Raw genomic sequence first — 20,000 nt, forward strand, 5'->3', positions numbered from 1 at the left:
ACACACACACTCTCTCTCTCTCTCTGTCTCTCTGTCTCACTCAAACACACACACACACACACACACACACACACACACTCTCTCTCTCTCTCTCTGTCTCTCTCACTCAAACACACACACACACACACACACACACACACACAAGCATGCTACACCCCCTGTTGTGATGTCAAATCACACCCACAATGCAATACAATGTGGCCTTTTTTGATCCAATTTTCACTGTGCGTTTCTCTGCTCGACTGCTTTCCATTTATCCCGTAAATCAGTGAACAGTGAGGCTGGAGTTTGGTCCCACAGACAAAGACAAAAGGACAAAGGGTGATAAATGAACTCTGAAATACTAAGCCATATATGTTAAATCAATATCATAAAACCGGGGATTAGAATGAACCAAATCCCAGAATTATTTTAGTAAATATATGAAAATCCCTGGCAGGGATTGGATGTAATCCCTAATATCTTTAGCATAACAGGAGCCGGGCTGCACAGAGGAGACTTTCTGAGCCGCTCACACACTTTCACACAGGGGGCCTGATCTCTTATGAGCCCATCACACAGACCGTTATTATAGCCGCTAACCTTAGAGGCAGTGCCACAGCAGACGGCGCTAACAGACACGTAGCATGTACCATGGTGACAAAGGCCGGTATAATAGGCACCCTCAGAAGCAATTTCACTCAGGAAGCTCTGTCTAGACTTGGCATATAAGTCCGTAGCATGCATTTAAATGGCATGAAGTATACCATAACAAGGCGCAGTGTCATGTAAGTAGACTACTGTCTACACTGCACTATACATGTATGTCTTATACTGTTTATGCTACACCACCTGTCTATACTTTGCTTATCACATTGCACTTTTCTGCTTTTTTGCACTCCTGGTTAGACGCAAACTGCATTTTGTTGCCTTTGTACTTGTCCTCTGCACTATGACAATAAAGTTGAATCTAATCTTGAATCTAATTTGCCATATGTTTGACATAGTCTAAGAATTATGATAGCACATACAGTAGGAGTCAAACACCTATGCACCTATATACGTTTTATACACCCTTTCAAGAGAGTTCCATTATCAGCATCATAGTTGGCCCCCACAAGGCTTCCGTTTTAACATTCCATATGTAGGGATATTGTATATGCGCCCGGTCATTGGGAAAATAAGTCCGACAGGGATGAACGGACCGGCCTTGTGAGAGGGGTGCTTGTTCCGCCCTAAAGGGACTTATTTTTAATAATGACGGCGTTATAACAAAAAAAAGCGAAATAATAAACTCCCCACGATATAACTTTAGCCTACATAGCCTACTCCTAGCCTTGTTACCGTTCATCTACTGTTCGCAACACACGCTGAACTTGAATCAAACATTCTTTAGAACACAGCTGATCAACCGTCTGCTTTCACTTTTGAATGAAGTTCCAGTCCTTGCATGGTAATATGAAATACCTGAATTAGAAGCACAAACTCCTTTGCCATTGACATAGCGGTCATTCTTTTTTTCAGAGGTCCTTTCCTAGGAAATAATGACCGCTAGAACTTTGGGAAATCCCATTCAAGTCAATGGAGAGTTCTACTTGCCTTGTGAAGAGCCGTGTAATAAGTTATCTCAAATAGAACGTTCAAGCATTGTTTTTGTTTTTATTGTTGAAAGGGTCTATACAGATACTGAGCTAACCCTTATTTATCATTCAGCAAGAAATGGCAACAGAGTAATGACCATATGTCATAGCACTTACATACTCAAGCATAGTTATGCTGAATGGAGAGTTTAGCCTTAGTTAGCATGGATGGCACTTGGGTAACAGGGTTAATGCAGAGAAGTGATTGGAAGAGATTGGGAGCAGAATGAAGGGGAGATAGATAAATGGAAAGAGAGAGAGAGGAGAGAGGAGAGAGAGAGAGAGAGAGAGAGAAATTGAGAGCAAGTGAAGGAGAATTGAGAGAAGAGGAGTTAGCAGTTGCATTAGTGGTGAGGTGGAGAGCGTAATTGAGAGTGCAGGTGTGAGAAGATGAAACAAGACAATCAGCATTGGGCCAATGACCCCAGAGTTTTTTCTCATCAGACCCCTCCATACCAATTCAGCAAAGAAACCCTGAAATATATGCCTCAAACTGCACCAGACAGCTCAGTCTGCCTAGACTGTGAATAAACAAAAGACTATTGAGCTGGCCGAAGGCTACCCCTCCAGATTTGGGGAGAAAGGTGTTACCGGACATAGTTAACTCAGAAATAGACGCATCGGAAGTGTTGTTTTATTACTAGAATACCTTTCCAGTTATGCGTTTAAACTCACATTGATCGTTCATCGCTTATTACAGTGTTCTGAAATGTAACTCCAGGCAAGTATGCCAATTGAGAAATATTGTCAGAGTTTAAACATCCGCAGTTCACAGCACTCTTCAGCTGTCAAAATATTAAAAACATTAATACATTTTTTTTCCCTTTTCTGTTGATCTATGAAATGTGCTAATAACCATAGCACATGTTCTTTGGGCACACAGTATTCTGTGGCAAAGCTTTTCTGAGACATCAGTGGCTTTTTGTTCCTAGTTTCTCTTCTTTTCTTCTTTTCAATTCTCTCCTTTAATGTTTTTTTCTTCCGGAGAATAGTCTCACCCCACACAAAACTGCTGGCTCTGCTCAACCCCCTTCTCTTGGAGGGGGAAACATCAGACTTGGAGAGCGTTATTATCCCAGAGTGCTTTCTTGCAGCCCGAGCGACTAAAAGCCTTGACCTAAACCTGCACATGGAGCACTTCCCTTATCTAAGCGTGGCCTTTTCTTCTCCGAGCTGCGAGAACAGTCAGCCCTGCAGCACACACATCCACTCTCTTTTAGAACCACTAGAACCGCTATTCGGACCTCCCTCTTCACTTTTCCCTTTGATGTAGGCCGCTGTTTAGTCCTCTATGTTGACTTGGCTTTGATGCGGGTTTAAAAACATTATCAGTCACTCACTGGAGGTAAAGTTCTCCAGGTCAACACCGGTTGATAAAGGTTTGAATGTTATCAGTTGTCGGAGCAGGGGGAAGTGTTCCACGTTGACTTGCTTTGTTACAGTGCTGTATTAACGAGGCATCTTCATTAGTCCTCTATGGTGCATAGTGTCCTTCCTGTCGTGTTATTGTCCTGCCTTTGGTCTTAGAGAAATGGCGGTTTCTTATTATGCTGTGTCATAGATACATGTTGTCCTCAATGGTCCTCACCCAGACCAAAAGCAATGTGTTCGGGATGCACTGGGACAGGTCAGGACAGATCATAGCATGTCATGACGTGTCCTGCTGTGGCACGGGGTGAAAGGTTGTGAGGTGACAGGTTGTGGGGTAAGAGGTCGTGGGGTGAGAGGTCATGGAGTGTCAGATCATGGGGTGAGGTCGTGGGGTGAGAGGTCTTGGGGTGTCAGATCACGGGGTGAAAGGTTGTGAGGTGAGAGGTCGTGGGGTGAGAGGTTGTAGAGTGAGAGGTCGCGGGATGAGAGGTCATGGGGTGAAAGATCGTGGGGTGAGAGGTCGTGCGGTGAGAGGTCGTGGGGTGAGAGTTTGTAGAGTGAGAGGTCGTGGGGTGAGAGGTTAGGTGGGGTCCAGGGACGAGGTCATGTCTCTTGCCTGCTCCCTCACAGGTCATGGTGAATACCATTCCACTGCATCCCCTGCAGGATGGGCAGAGTGCAGGGCGACACAGAACTCTCCAACTCCTGCAGAGGAGAGGTGCAGATCATGGTGAATACCATTCCACTGCATCCCCTGCATCACCCCTCTCCTCCACCACCTCCCCCACCCCACCACCACTGCATGACCACCACCACCACCCCACCCCCCTCCCCACCCCCACCCCCACCCCCACCTCCCCACAGTAGCAAGGAAGAAGCGTAATGATATTTTGGATCTAGTCAGTGGCGTAAAGTAGCAATGCACTGAGCATGCCCACAAGGATATGTTGTATTTTTATACAGTCTATGGTTGTATGCTGTTTCCTTGCAAATGCATTTTACAGTCTTACTCAAAACGACTCCAACTCACATCATTTTGGTCCCCAACAAAATGTTCCTCTCATTATCACCCAGAAATAGACTCTCCGTTGTTCTTAGACCAGAGGCTTCCTTCAAGGAAACTTCCCCGGCGCTGTGGATTAAAGAGAGCAGAGTGAAAAATCAGGCTCCACAGCCATGCTTCTCAGAAACCATGATGCTGTAACAGCAGTTGGTGCTCACTCGCTTTGCCTTTGTTGTCATTTGTTGCTTTAATTGAAATGTCTTGCTGTGAAGCAGTCAGAAAGTGACAATAAATAATAGGATTAATATTAGAAGAACTCTTGCCAATCGGATTAGCAGTTGAGAGTGCCTAAATTTCACACAAAGAAATTTTATAGTAGTGTTCTACTGTAAGTGTGTGTGTGTGTGTGTGTTCTGTGTGTGTGTGTGTGTGTGTGTGTGTGTGTGTGTGTGTGTGTGTGTGTGTGTGTATAGTCATAACCCTGCAGCGACTGGCGCAGAGACAGCTTGTCCTGCCGAACTGTCATGGTAACAATCAACGTGGTTCCCTTTTCAGGAAGGATCAAAAAGAATCAACCAGACTAACAGTCCCTCTCCTCCTCCCTCCTCTTCATTCATCCTCCACTCCTCACATCTGTCTCTTTTTTCCTCTCTCTCTCTCTTTCTCTCTCTCTCTCATCCCTCCGTTCTCTGCTCGCGCCAGCCGCGGTGCCCACCGTCGCAGGCATGCGGGCAGGAGTGTGGCACGCTGCGATATTCCTCCACTTGCCCCCCGACGTGCCCCCAAGCATGCCACCAGGCGTACCAGTCGGCCGGCCTGCCCTCGCTGCTCTGCAACAACCAGACCCTGAGCCAGAGCCTCAACCACAACCTGGCCCCCCCGGGGTCACCCCTGCCCCGCCCACGCCTCCCCTGCCGCCCACAGCCACCGCTGACCCCAGCTTTCTTGGGGCGGGTGCGATCGCACGAGCACAGACACCCTAACGCCCACGCTCCGCGGGGCACGCCACCGGCACGCCCCGGGCCTCGCCGGCGCACTGCACGGGTCTCCTGACCACGGGAACAGTAGCCAGAGCAGCAACCAGACACCTGACCACAGCCACACTCACACGCCGGAGTACGGGCACAGACACACCCGCACCCCTCCAGCGGCAACGGCATCACCCGGGCAGCATGACCCCGGGCAGCATGACCCCGGGCAGGGCCAAAAGGGCACTCTCACTCTCGCTCACCCTCACGAGCGGGGGCACAGCCAGGCCTCTGACCAAGCCAGTGTCCATGCCCATTCTGTAGATGAACACACACACACACACAGTCATGAACAGAGACCAAACACACACACACACAGCCACGAACACAGACACGACACACAAACACACAATCATGAACTCAGACACGACTGCACAAACACACAATCATGAACTCAGACACGACGCACAAACACACAGTCATGAACTCAGGCACGACACACACACACACGGTCACAAACTCAGGCATGACGCACAAACACACAATCATGAACTCAGGCACGATGCACAAACACAATCATCCCTTAGGCATGACGACAAACACAATACACTCCGCGAACTCAGGCATGACGCCAAAACACACAGTCACTTAACTCAGGGAATGAATAATAACACACACACGGTCATGAACACAGGAGGGACCACGACTATGAGTACTCTAATGACTACGTACATGCTCGCGATCACGGGCACGCTCGCGACTATGAGCACTCTCATGATCACGGGCACGCTCGCGACTATGAGCACTCTCATGATCACGGGCACGCTCGCGACTATGAGCACTCTCATGATCACGGGCACGCTCGCGACTATGAGCACTCTCATGATCACGGGCACGCTCGCGACTATGAGCACTCTCATCACCACGGGCACGCTCGCGACTATGACCACTCTCATGACCTCGGACACGGGCACGCTCGCGACCATGGCAACATGCATGACCTCGGCTACCCTCATGACCACGGCCTCGGTCTCAACCATGGACACATCACAGTACGTCTACTAGAGTAGCCCTGTAGCCAGAGAGCTAGAGGCCAGCTGAAATAGCCAGAAGCACACCCTCCGATCGGTAGAACAGGCAGTGTTCCTCTCAGCCCACTAGAGAAGAACCTAGATGTTCCTTACGACCCTTTATTACTCTACTAAGCAGCCAGTTCTGAGTGTATAAGGACTTGTTATTATGGCTTTGGGTTCCTAGCTGGACATTGTTCCCTTGGGTAATTGGGATGGTTTACTATGGTTTGTTAGTCCCCCGAGAGTGCTATACTAAAATGAGAGTCAATATTTTAACCTTATGCCTGTCAAGGCTCCCCTTTGTGTGTGTGTGTGTGTGTGTGTGTGTGTGTGTGTGTGTGTGTGTATGTGTGTGTGTAAAAGTGTGTGTGTGTGTGTGTGTGTGTGTGTGTGTGTGTGTGTGTGTGTGCTGCAGTGTGTATGTGTGTGTGTGTGCGTGGGTGTATGTGCACGCCAAGTGCAGGTGTGTGTGTGTGTGAGGGTTTAGCTCAGGTTTTCTCAGTGTTTTGCTTGTGAAGATGAAATGAGAACTATGTATGCTTACTTCTACCTTTATTATCTATCCTTGTAGCCCCCGCCTGTCTCTTTTTCCTCTCTCTCTCTCTTTCTCTCTCTCTCTCATCCCTCCGTTCTCTGCTCGCATGGTTCTTACCGTCGCGAATATGCGGGCAGGGTGTGCTGCCTTTCGCGATATTCCTCCACTTGCCCCATTGTGCCCCCAAGCATGCCACCAGGCGTGCCAGTCGGCCCGGCCTGCCCTGCTCTCTGCAACAACCAGACCCTCAGCCAGAGCCTCAACCACAGCCTGCCCCGGTCCTCCCCTGCCCATAACCACGGCCTACGCCCACAGCCACCGCCACTGACCCCAGCTTGGGGCAGGTGCACGTGCACGAGCACAGACACCCCAGCCCTCGCGGCATGGAGACACTCCAGTGCGCACGCTCGAAGACGCAGCCACGGGCCCTCCGCGACGCGAGGGTCTCTGGACCCACCGAGAACAGTAGCAGAGCAGCAACCAGACACCTGAGCCACAGCCACCTCCTGCGGCGGATGCGGACAGGACACATGCCCGTTTCCCCTCAGCGACGCAGCACAGCATCCCCAGGCAGCATGCCCGGATGACCCGGGCAGGGCCAAAAGGGCACTCTCACTCTCGCTCACCCTCACGAGCGGGGGCATAGCCAGGCCTCTGACCAAGCCAGTGTCCATGCCCATTCTGTAGATGAACACACACACACACACAGTCATGAACAGAGACCAAACACAACACACACACAACACAGAACCCACAAACAACACAGAACTCAGAGCATGCACAAACACACAATCGCCAACGAACTCAGACCACGGCGGTACAAACACAAATCATGAACTCGACACGGCAGCACAAACACAGTCATGAACTTCCGGGCCACGACACACACACCTACGGTCTAAACTCGGGCATGGCCTTTCAAACACGCAATCATGAACTCAGGCACGATGCAAAACACACAATCAGACTCGGGCATGGCCTAAACACACACTCATTGAACTCAGGCGCATGGCAGCTCAAACACCTGATCCGCGAACTCAGGCGACGACACACACACACCGCGGTCATGAACACAGGAAGGACCCGCGACTATGAGGTACTCTAATGACTACATTACATGCTCGCGATCACGGACTTGCGCTTCGCGACTATGAGCACTCTCGCTGACCTCGAACGCAGCTCAGCGACTATGAGCACTCTCATGATCGCGACGCGCTTCGCGACATGAGCACTCTCATGACTACGAAGACGCGGCTTCGCGACTATGAGCACTCTCGCTGATCATCCGACTATGAGAACTCTCATCACCACCGAACGCGCTTCGCGACTATGACCACTCTCTGACCCCACCGGACACGGTGCGGCTTCGCGACCATGGCAACATGCATGACCTCGGCTACCCTCATGACCCGCGGCCTCGGTCTCAACCATGGACACATCACAATGCGTCTACTAGAGTAGCCCTGTAGCCAGAGAGCTAGAGGCCAGCTGAAATAGCCGTAGCTAACACCTCCGACCGAGGTAGAACAGGCAGTGTTCCTCTCAGCCCACTAGAGAAAGAACCTAGATGTTCCCTTCACGACCCTTTATTACTCTACTAAGCAGCCAGTTCTGAGTGTAAATGACTTTGTTATTATGGCTTTGGGTTCCTAGCTGACATTGTTCCCTTGGCACTGGGATGGTTTACATTGGTGGTTTGCTAGTCCCCCGAGAGTGCTAATTAAAATGAGAGTCAATATTTTAACTTGCGCTGTCAAGGCTCTTTGTGTGTGTGTGTGTGTGTGTGTGTGTGTGTGTGTGTGTGTGTGTGTGTGTGTGTGTGTGTGTGTGTGTGTGCGTGTGTGTATGTGTGTGTGTGTGTGCGTGGGTGTATGTGCGTGCGTGTGTGTGTGTGTGTGTGAGGGTTTAGCTCAGGTTTTTCTCAGTGTTTGCTTGTGAAGATGAAATGAGAACTAGTTCTATGTATGCTTACTTCTACTTTTATTATCTATCCTTGGCCCCCCGTCTCTCTCTCTCTCTCTCTCTCTCTCTCTCTCTCTCTCTCTCTCTCTCTCTCTCTCTTTCTCTGCCTCAACTCATATATCATTCCTGTAAGAAGCACTTCAGAGGAATAACTCTTCCAGATGAGATTTAGATAAGATCTGTCCAGTCACTGTGTAAATGAAAGAGAAGCAGTGATACAGAGTTCTTGTGTGGAGTTATTTCGGGTAATGATTGAAAGGATTGCCATTGGTCCGTTCATCGCATAATTCTATACGCCAGCCAATCAACTCACTGGACTAGGGCACTACATAAAGACCTAGTTATGTCCCCCTAGTGAGTCGCTTTACTTAGGTATGCTGATGTTTATGGCCATCATCATCTTTTTATCTGATATCTCTCTCTCTCTCTCTCTCTCTCTCTCTCTCTCTCTCTCTCTCTCTCTCTCTCTCTCTCTCTCTCTCTCTCTCTCTCTCTCTCTCTCTGCAAAGGCATGCATCACTGTTTTCCATTCCACAAATTCCATTTGTGTCTAGATCTCCACTCCATCATGAAGTGAAGTGCAGGCATTTCCCTCAGCTGGTATTTAATCCAGATAAATGCCTCAATGCGCTCTGCAAGCATTTTCTGGCCTTCTGATATCACTTTTGTGACGCACTGTACTCAGAGAGAGCACATATATAGGAATCTGTGTGCATCTACAGAAATGCTCTGCTGTAGGTTAATGTTTCATTTGATATTCCCTCTGCAAATTCATCCAGGCACTAATTGTGCAGTCATAAACGTAAACATTTACCTCTGATATGTTTCTTTGCAGCCTCATCTGTATGTATACCTCTTAGTATGCATTCGTTTTAGTTTGCACACATGTATACAACCCCTACATGTGCAGTACCCTTAGGATCCATCCTTTTGAGTATGCATACTTGTTTGACACACTTTTTAGTAAGTATGTTTTTTTTTTATTATTATTTATTTACATCCTCTGACTTGTTTGTGTGTTCTCCACATGCTCGAATGCAGACGGACTTCGAGAAGGATGTGGACTTAGCCTGTCAAACGGGTGAGCTTCGACTTCCATTTACCCTTGCCTTATGAGAGCTCTTTCTGCAAGTGTCAAGTTTGTGGTGAAGTTTTGTTTTGTGTGTGTGTGTGTGTGTGTATGTGTGTGTGTGTGTTTGTGTTTAACTCTTACTGTTATTCTCTCCCACACAATCAGAGAGGGGACATCCATGTAAGTCAGCCGGCTCAATGGCAATGAGAATGCTGCGAATGAGGCTTGGTGTAGAGTCGTGTTGTAGACTTAGTGAATAGCCTCCCCTAACCACGACGAGTCTTTGACTGAATGTCAACGTCAAAGTCAGACGAACCCAGTCTTTTCATTTCACCACTAATCCTGGGAATCCAGTCTTATTTTGCATTCCATGTCTATTATTTTTCTTTTATGATTTTCTTTTACATGTTAAGTTTTTGTAAAACAACCAACATTGTGGCATGTGATGAAGCAATTCCTATGTAGCTGTTTTTCTCTGTCTAAATCCCAGTTTTAAAACTGGGCATGAAAATCAAATGGGCGATTGGGCTTTGAAGTTGCTACAGCTGCTACTAACTTGCGTTTAACAGACTCTCAGTGGAACATGAAATACTCTTTTGTTGTGTGTCTGTAGCGAGGAATTTAAAACATTCTTTAAAAGGCCTCACTTTGAATCATTTAAAGTATCATACCAACATGAGAATCACACTGTTAGTGTGCTACTACTAAGCATATGAGTTTATCAAACAAACCCAAAGAGAACATGGTTCTTGCCCACTCATCTATTTGATCTTCTGCCTATAAACTTGTATAATGCCTAGTTTATATTATTTTCCTTGCATCCAGCTCATTCTGCATGGTATTGTTACAAGTGGCATGTTGTTGGTAGAGATGTTTCTCTAGACGACTACGGACTATTCTGTCACTCAGAATCAACAGGTTGTGGATCTAGTGGATCTAGACAACACACACACACACACACACACACACACACACACACACACAAGCACAATTGGACTTTAAACTTCTCTGTTCAGTCTTGTGACAGCAGAACCACATGGAGCTCGTAGCACCTGTTCCGTTGCTCCCTGTTCCATTGTTCTATGTCCCCTGTTCTGTTGTTCCCTGTTCTGTGGTTCTATGTAATTTTACTTTTCCTGGCTGAAGAACCTTCTGCACCCTTCTGCCTCTCTTCCTGTCTATCTTCCTCTCCTCCTCTATCCTCCTCTTTGGTCATCCTTTCCTCTCCTCTTCTATCTTCTTCCCCTCTTTCCTATCCTTTTTTATCCTCCTTTCCTCTCTCCATTTTGTCTTCTCTCCTCCTCTTCCTTCTCTCTCCTCTCCTCTTCTCCTCTCATCTCATCTTTCTTCTCTCTCTTCACTTCTTCTCTTCTCTCTCTTCTCCTCCCCCCATCCTCACTGTTCTCTCATTCCCTTCGTTTCTCCTCCTCCTCCACCTCTTCCTCTCTCCTCCCTTCATTTCGTCTCCTCTATATGCCGGCCTCTCTAATGTCACGTGGTGCCCTCTCCTCTCTGGCCTGCATCCTCCTGCGTTTGCTTCTTGGCTGATGTCAATGGTTCTAAAATGGCCTGTTCTTCTTTCTCCAAGCCCATTAATGCCCTTCACTGCTCCATTTGTATTCTGGGGTCTCTCTGTTTTAATCTCTATTTTATTTATCTTATTAATCCTATTCTCTTCTCTCTCTCTCTCTCTCTCTCTCTCTCTCTCTCTCTCTCTCTCTCTCTCTCTCCTGTTTCCTACCCCCCCTCCTCCCCTTAGTTATTTTTAAGGAAGTGAACACCTGTAACCCGGCAACCATCACCGGGACGCTGTCCCGCATCTCTCTGGACGAGGAGGACGATCCCAAGCTGGCCGCCCACCAGGAGGGGGTCAACTTCAGCAGCCTGCCGGGCAACATCCCCCCTCCCAACCTCCTGGTGGCAGTGCCCCCTCTGGGCACGCTCAACGAGCTGGGTGGCGACTCCACGCCGCTCAAGAAGGAGGTGAACGTGGAGCAGCAGGGTCAGCAGGGGCAGAGCGGTCAGCACCAGCGTTCCGCGCCCGTCTACCTGTGCACCGACAGCGGCCTGGGCTGGGCTCGGCCGCCGGCCGCGGTGTCGTCCGGTTCCCGAACGGCTCAGGAGGGAGCGGGAGTGGGAGCGGAGGAGGAGGAGGAGGAGGAGGAGGGGGCGGCGAGGGCGACTACATGGTGCTGCCGCGGCGAACGGTCAGTCTGAAGCCGCCCCCGCCGCCGAAGGACGAGAGCAAGCCGCTGAACATCGCCCTGGACGACCCGCCATTCCCGCCTCCTCCGTCGCCCATGACGCTGCAGCCGGCGGACGGAGAGCCCGTCGCGTACGCGTCCGACTTCAGCTCGGTGGCCGCCGGCGTGCCCATCAACATGGACCACCACCACCACCACCACCACCACCACCACCACATGGGGGTCAACCTGAACCGCTCGTACAGCACCCTGAAGCAGCTGCCCAGCACCGCCTGCACGCCCAACGCCACACGCCAACGCCAAGCGCCGCAACACAGCTGCAGCTCAAGCAGCAGCAGCAGGCGGGCGGGCCCCGAACCACAGGGCTTAGCCACACCCCTCAGCCCCAACGCTGGAGGCGGACCCGCCGCGCTTCCCACGCCCAACCTGCCTGGGCAGCACCCACGCCCACCCCGGCCTCCCGCACGGATCCCTGGAGGTGAGCAGGACACAGGGGGGGGCAAACCTCTACACGGGGGGGGGGCAAACCTAAAGGGGCAAACCTATACAAGGGGGGTCAAACATCTGCACAGGGGGTAAACCTCTACCTCTACGGGTTCAAACCTCTAAAAGGGGCAAACCCTAAAAAAAAAACACAGGGGGGGGGCAAACCTCTACACACTGGGGCCCCACAGAGGGGCAAACCTAAACCGCGGGGTCAAACATCTACAGGGGGTAAGGGGGTCAAACATCTACACGGGGGTCAAACCTCTACACACTGGGGCCCCACATTTTAGGCAAAGTGTACGGTCAGTCAATGAGCAATGACCACAAGTGTCTTGTGCTTGAACTAAAAGTATCATATGGTGCAGAGTATGACCTAGTTGTTATATTAGTTTTAGTCACACTTAAGACTTTACATTTTGCCCACCATTTGAATTGGGACTCTCTGTCCATATTTTTCACATTTCACTCTGGGGTTTTTATACAGGATAGCAATGTTTCAAAGGAAAGGAAAGCTGATTCCAAGCAGATGATTACAAACTTTAGCAAAGCCAGGTGTCTCAGAATGTGCAAAATTAAGAATTTCTTTTTAAGAATTCACTTTTTGAATTTTAGAATCCATTCTATTTTAGAATGGATAAAATTCACTTTCATCTCTGGCTGTTCTGCTGTTTCAACTGCAGTCAGGGCAGACCGTCAGATGGTGGGATGCAGGGATAATACACACATATACTTTCACACACACACACACACACACACACACTTACACACTCATGCACATGTTTGTGTGTTTGTGTTCGTGTCAGAGCAGGAAAAGATCATCAGAAATCATGTTGAGAGAAAAAAACTTATATATCATATCATCAGGGAGAAGTAAACACTCAAGAGTGAGAGAAAGAGATGAAGAAAAGAGATAGAGAGAGATACATGAGAGAGAGAGAGAGAGAGAGAGAGAGAGAGAGAGACATGAGGTATCTGATAAGACATGGCTATCAAGTGAAGGCGTCCTCTAGGAATGATGCTTTTGAACAGGGGAACCGCCGATAGGTCTTCTTGTGGATGATAACAAGTGTACATTTTCATTTGGGACCAAAACAATTTCAGTCAAGTCAAGTCAACTTTATTTCTATAGCACATTTAAAAACAACTGAGTTGAACCAAAGTGCTTACAAAAAAACATAAAACAATGACAATGGTACAACAACAATAATAACATAACATGGGGGGGAAATAAATAAATAATTGAAATAATAAACAAATTGGTCAAAAATAAAATAAAGAATAAAAAGTGTGTGTGTGGGGGGGGGGGGTATTAAGGTAGATTAAAAGCTTGGGAGAAAATTAAATTCTTTAAGTTAGACTTAAAGTCGGTACAGTTTTGAGTAAGACCGCTACTGAATAGCATAAAGCATAGCCTCTGAAGGCAACTTCACTATATCAAAGCATATATAGACCCTTTCAACAAGACAAACAAAAACAATGCTTGAACGTTCTATTTTGTTCCCAATCTACTTCCTCTGCATTAAGATAACATATGGAATGTTAAAACGGAAGCCTTGTGGGAACAATTATGATGCTGATAATGGAACTCTCTTGAAAGGGTCTATTAAAGGTGCGATTTGTAGGATTGTTACCGAACGTTCTGTAGGCCAAAATCAAAACACTGGTGAACGTTCTCAAGAGTACCAGACGCGAGCCTCTTCTGGGTTGCCAGATGTAATTAACACTTAGCTAATAACGTTAGTTGACCTGCAGCTGCTTTAACGTTTCTCCAACCATGACCCAGCTACACATTACAGAAACAGTGAAAACAAAAAATACCTCTCTAACCAACGTAACATATTTAGCTGAAGTTAAGCCAAGGCTACCTGTTGTGGAGAAATATGGCCAGCTCTCCGTCAGACTTGATATTCTATGTTTGACAAAGACGTCACCATTTCAGGAAGCTCCTCCGATGTCCACTTAATTGGTTTCTTTTGGAAATTTGCCTGCCTCTCGTAGGCGTTCATGACTACAACTGACAGCTGTTGACAGTTGGCCTTTGCTAATTGGCAACCCAAATAGGAGGACACGCTAGCCCATTATTATCAGCTATTCTAAATTAATCTTTCAAAACATAAACGAAAAAAATTCCAAGAGATTCCCTACTCGTAACTAATTTTTTTTTTTCAACTAGTTTTACGGGTTACGGGTAATAATGTTGTCAAATAAGCCATTACTTCAATTCATCATGTTTCCTTACTCTCTGACACCATATGGTGATCATTTTTGGAATGGTTACAGTTTATTTTCCATTATGTCCTACATACTGGACCTTTAATTAACTAGACTCAAAAAATCATTAACCTTCCATGCTACTTTGGAGAGGGCCTCTGCGGTGCAAGAAAGAATATGAGAAATGACCAGTACATGATGTTACTCTTTTTCCTGTCACACCATCTTGTGTGGAGAAAGCCCGTACAAGTCAATTACCGAACCGATAATGGACACATAGAAGCTGCCCTCGATAAATGATGATTAGTACTGCGTTCAGGTCAGCTAAGACAGCAAAAAACATATTCTGATCTGCCTTCAAATGGCACTCTGGATGCCACACCTGACAAGCATCTTCAACATGCACAGCTTTAATCACATTTCCCCAAGTTTGAGACATAGAAAGAGAGACAGACAGAGAGAGAGAGAGAGAGAGAGAGAGAGAGAGAGAGAGATGGATCAAGAGAGGGAAAAGAGAGGAGAAAAGTATTGTTATATATAAAGAGAGAGAGAAGAGAAAGAGGAGAGAGAGATGATAAAGAGAGGAAAAGAGAGGCGAGAGAGAGAAAAAGAGTATTAAAGAGAGAGAGAAGGAGAAAAGAGAGAGTGAGAGAAGAGATGATAAAGAGAGGAAGAGAGGAGAGAGTATATAGCCGAGAGAGAGCTATATATATATGTTAGAGGCCAGAGAGATAGAGAGAGAGAAGGAGAGATGGATGGAGGAAGAGGAAAAAGAGAGAGAGAAGGAGGGAAAGATGGTCCATCAGCACAGCAGTAGCCTCTGGGTTGGACAGGCAGCTGTGGGGATAGAGGCCTAGCCTGAGGTGGTGCCCAAGAATAACTAAACATACCTTCACACACACACACACACACACACACACACACACACACACCTCAGAATCCAATGTCAGGTCGCAGGTGGCTGTGCTCTCTTCCTTTGAGGGCAGTTCTCAAGCTAATAAGGCTAATTAAGGGAAGCTTGACAGCCCAACACACACACACACATACACACACACACACACAGAATTCTAGTATGGCATTTATGGGGTTTTGATAGTGCCCTTAAACAGAGTTCATGGGAAATCATGGGAGTGTGCTTTGCCTAGCAGATGAGTTGAAGCCAGATAGCTAGCAATGATCAGATATGAGAGACCAGAAGAAGTGGACTCATCACACACACACACACACACACACACACACACATTTGTTTTAAGAGCGTAGAAGAAGTGGACTCATGAGGTGGCTGGACCCTGATTTAAATCCACTAAATGAATAGATTTTCATTCAGTAAAAAAAGGTATTTAATTAAAGATGCTGTGAACAGTTTTTTGTGGTATTTCTGTGATAATGTTGATAAGGCCGAAGCCCAGGCCTACCCACCCCATGGAATGAAAAGCCAGGGGATTATGGACAGATAGCATTAGTCATTAAAAGAAATTCAATTAAAGTATTAAACTAATTAAAATCCATATCATCCTATATTAAAAACGTGAATAAGGGGGCTACGGATTCATGTAAATGAACACTTCTCTTTTAATATGGATGACTGCTGTTTCTAAGAGTCTTTTGATGGAAAAGTAGACATTTGCTTCCTTTGACTGATTCACTCACTTACTCGCACGCTCACTCACTCACTCACTCACTCTCATGCTCACTCACTCACTCACTCACTCACTTAGGGTCCGTCCCATTTCTCCCCCCTTAAAACTTCCACTTGGTTTTGATTGCCCTCAACATTAAAGCCCCCTCGACAAGGGAAGTGGAGGGTAAGATCTTTGCCTATGAATTGGGACACCACTATATGCAAATTAGCATAGCTTAACGTAATCACCTACGCCACACGCATGGCTGGATCGTGTCACCGTAGTAGCCTGCTACTATTTTCATTCAGGAACATGCCCAGCGTCATTGTTGTGTGGGCTGTGCAGGTTTATCTACGCCTGGTTAATCAACAAAGATATTTGTGTTCATATGAATGCCAGAACACACACCTTAAATATTGACGAATCTACCCAGATCAGAAATAGCCTATAACGTTATTTGATGGGCAGAGTCTCTCAAAGCACTCAGCAGATATCTTGCATATCGTCAGATAGCTTCGCGGGAGATATTTTATAACATTAGTGTTCAAAACTCAACAGTCCATCGATGTTCAGATGTGCATCAAACTAACATATTCCAACATATTTCGAAATTTTAATATGCTTATTTGCTAAAAATATATAAAAAATATGGCCCGCTGGAGCTGAGCTCAGACGGTATCCTGGGTAATTTCATCTCCCACTTCGCTTTTAAGCCTGCATCGGTCCTGGCTATATTTTGAGGGTTGATTTTTAGGGGAAAATAGCACTTCCCTTGCTCCCAAAGTAATGGGACACCCTAGCCCTACACGTGCACGCAAAAAACGAGGGTTAGGGCAAAATCTAGGGTAGGGGAGGTATTGGGACGGACCCTTACTCACTCACTCACTCACTCTCATGCTCACTCACTCACTCACTCTCCTCACTCTCACACTCATGGCACAATGCACCTGAACAAGCCTGCAGACGGTAGACACAATGCACGTTCACCATAACCTACACAGCAACAAAGCCACTCACTCACTGATGAGGTGTATCTCGTGTTTGGGGTAGCAGCTTCTCCAAGCGTGACTTGATAAATGCTTCTTGTTTTTTTTTGTAACTGTCAAACTGGCTGTGTTTATTTATTACTCTTAATAAATCAGGTGTGCAGTAGCCACAGGTGATGCTGGCTGAATACTGGCATACCTGAGTGTGGCGTCTGCGCATTTTGGACATTACGTCTACAGTCCTCCAGGGCTTTCATTTGCTGCATCTCCATCATCTTAGCAGTATTCCTCTGCAGACTTATGTGTCTTAGCTGAGGTTTATGGGAGATGGAGTTTTATGTAAGGATGTCATGAGGTCAGAGATGGCCTAGCCACGCCAACCTGGTGTTTAGACTACTCTGTGTGTGTGTGTGTGTGTGTGTGTGGTAGACAAAGGATCCGAGAGCCTCATCACCTTTTATGGCTTCATTTTATAGATGCTGATGCTGGTTTGTGCGTGTGTGAGTGTAAGTGTGTGTGATTGCTGGTGTGTGTAACGCACCTTGACCTATGAGTAATCAAGTACTAACTGATTCTAATAGCAGAATACAATAGTGTTCTCAAGGTGAGCACAGATTATTTGATACCTCTTCACATGACTTTGCCATATGATGGAGAGCTCATAGACAGATATAGAGTACCATTCATCATCAGTGGTACATGTCTGGTCCCATTGCGTTGCCTTACCGTGTGTTTCGCTGTGCCTTACTGTGTGTCTCGCTGTGCCCTACTGTGCGTCTCGCTGTGCCCTACTGTGTGTCTCGCTGTGCCTTACTGTGCGTCTCGCTGTGCCCTACTGTGCGTCTCGCTGGCAAAACTGTGTGAGCAGTTTGTCTGCGGAGCAGAGCGCGGAATAGCACTTCTGAGGGATCACACTCGCGGTGTGTTTGTGACGTGAACGACGGAGGATGAATCCATGTGATTGATGGTGTGTTCTCTCCCCTCCAACCCTCCACCCCTCCCCCACCCCCTACCACCCACTCCCTCTCCCCCACCCAGAGGAAAAGAGTACGGTACTCTGAACTGGACTTTGAGGTAAGATCCTGCCCCCACCCCCCCACCACCCAGCTGCCAGCTGTGCCCCCCCCCCTACACTCTTGTGCTTTTGTCTGCTTTAGCGAGCCAAACATTTGATTGACGCATAGAGGAGCTAATGGTATCCTTCCCCCCCCCCCCCTTGGCTTTCTACGCTTTGGTCAGAAGCAGTCCCTAAACTGCGCTTCAATTCAAATGGTGTCTCTTCAACGCTAAACCGAATGGTCCCCGCAGGTACGCGTAATCCAGCAACGCGTTAGTTCCAGGAATGCATAAATCATTAATGCATTCATTTCAATAAAGCATGAATCCCCACTGAGGCAGATTTCCCAGTCATTACCGACAAATTTCTCCCTATTATATTTATATTATATTATATTATATATATTTATATATTATATTTGAATCTTCATGTGCAAGGAAAGCCACACTTCACTTTTGCTGTTGCCCATTATATAATATATAACCTTGTATATGACTTAGGTAAGGGTTGAAGACACTCCATTATAAACTGTCTGTGTGTATGTGTGTGTTAGAGTGTGTGTGTGTGTGTCTGTGAGAAGTGAAGTTAATAGTTTATAAGATGCATATGGTCCCAGGGGAATGGTGGGTAAGTGTGTGTGTGTGTGTGTGTGTGTATGTGTGTGGAGTGTACGTTTGTGTGTGTGTGTGTGTGTGTGTGTATGTGTGTGTAGTGTACGTTTGTGTGTGTGTGTATCATGTTTGGTGTGTGTGTGACCGTCCGGGGCTTGTAGTGGCGTCATAGAGGGCTCCTGTTATGGAATGTCTGGAACCGAGCAAACCTCCAGTCGTCATAGAAACCTCCTCCTCACAGTCAAACCAAAGTCCCACTTATTATTAAGATCGACTAAGCTAGTCATCCCCACCACAAAACTGAAAGACCATGACATGACTGGAGATTTGCTCTCCGCTATGGAGGTGCCATCATAGAGATCAAGGTATGTCTGGCTGCTGGATGAACTAAAAGCAAACCTCTAGCCAAGCGCTTTATAACCTGTCCAGTTAGGCACCTTCCTGCATGATCCCTCACCATCCCCCCCCCCCTACCCATTTTACTAACAACATCCCCACCTGACACACACACACACACACACACACACACACAATCCCCCGCCCCCTACCCCCTCCACTGCCACTTCACTTGAAACCTGCTTGGTAAGATTAGCATAGCTATGTCATAAGCATGCCATAGCAGTGGAGATAAGCTCTTATGAGACACCATGACAGCGGACGCCCAGTGATTCAAATGTCACACAATGTCACATGTTGGTCAAGTGTTCACCATGCATGACACTGGCACATCACTGGACCCGGACTGCCATGGCTACTGACAGACAGCATCCAATGGCTGCCTTGCTCTGATTATGACATAGATATGGATGTCTTCTAACGCTAGTTCAAGTAAATGGTCCCCCCAACCTTCCCATTACTCAGAATGGCAGTCAGTCATTCGCTTAACGCAGGAGAGACTAACTGCTATTACAGTAGAGACTCCTGCCAGGAAGCTGGAGTGGAAGAATGGCAGTGTGACAGCGAAGGAGTGGAGAGAGAGAAAGAAAGAGAGAGCGAGAGATTGAGGAAGAGAGAGAGAGAGAAAAGACAGAGAGAGAGAGAGAGAAAAAAAGACAGAGAGAGAAAAAAAGACAGAGGGAGAGGGAGAGGAACAATCAAAGGGAGAGTGTTAAAAATAATCAGCATGAGAGAGAACAAAGATGGAGATTGAGCGACAGACGGAGAGAGAGAATGAGGAAGAGTGTAATAGAGAGTGAGAGAAGAGAGAGAGAGAGAGAAAT

General features: G+C 47.2%; 1 protein-coding gene across 1 annotated transcript in view; it reads left to right on the forward strand.

Annotated features, from left to right (window-relative positions):
- The window catches only part of adgrb2 (adhesion G protein-coupled receptor B2), a 345,858-nt gene that overhangs the window by 311,370 nt on the left and 14,488 nt on the right, over positions 1–20,000 (forward strand). Inside the window, 9 exon segments of the mRNA XM_048230149.1 lie at positions 4,696–5,037; positions 5,142–5,281; positions 5,638–6,013; positions 9,573–9,612; positions 9,769–9,783; positions 11,363–11,712; positions 11,715–12,105; positions 12,191–12,285; positions 18,151–18,186. Of these exon segments, the coding sequence (XP_048086106.1) occupies positions 4,696–5,037; positions 5,142–5,281; positions 5,638–6,013; positions 9,573–9,612; positions 9,769–9,783; positions 11,363–11,712; positions 11,715–12,105; positions 12,191–12,285; positions 18,151–18,186 (1,785 nt within the window).

The sequence above is a fragment of the Alosa alosa genome, chromosome 20, assembly GCF_017589495.1.
Source record: "Alosa alosa isolate M-15738 ecotype Scorff River chromosome 20, AALO_Geno_1.1, whole genome shotgun sequence".
NCBI lineage: Eukaryota > Metazoa > Chordata > Actinopteri > Clupeiformes > Clupeidae > Alosa > Alosa alosa.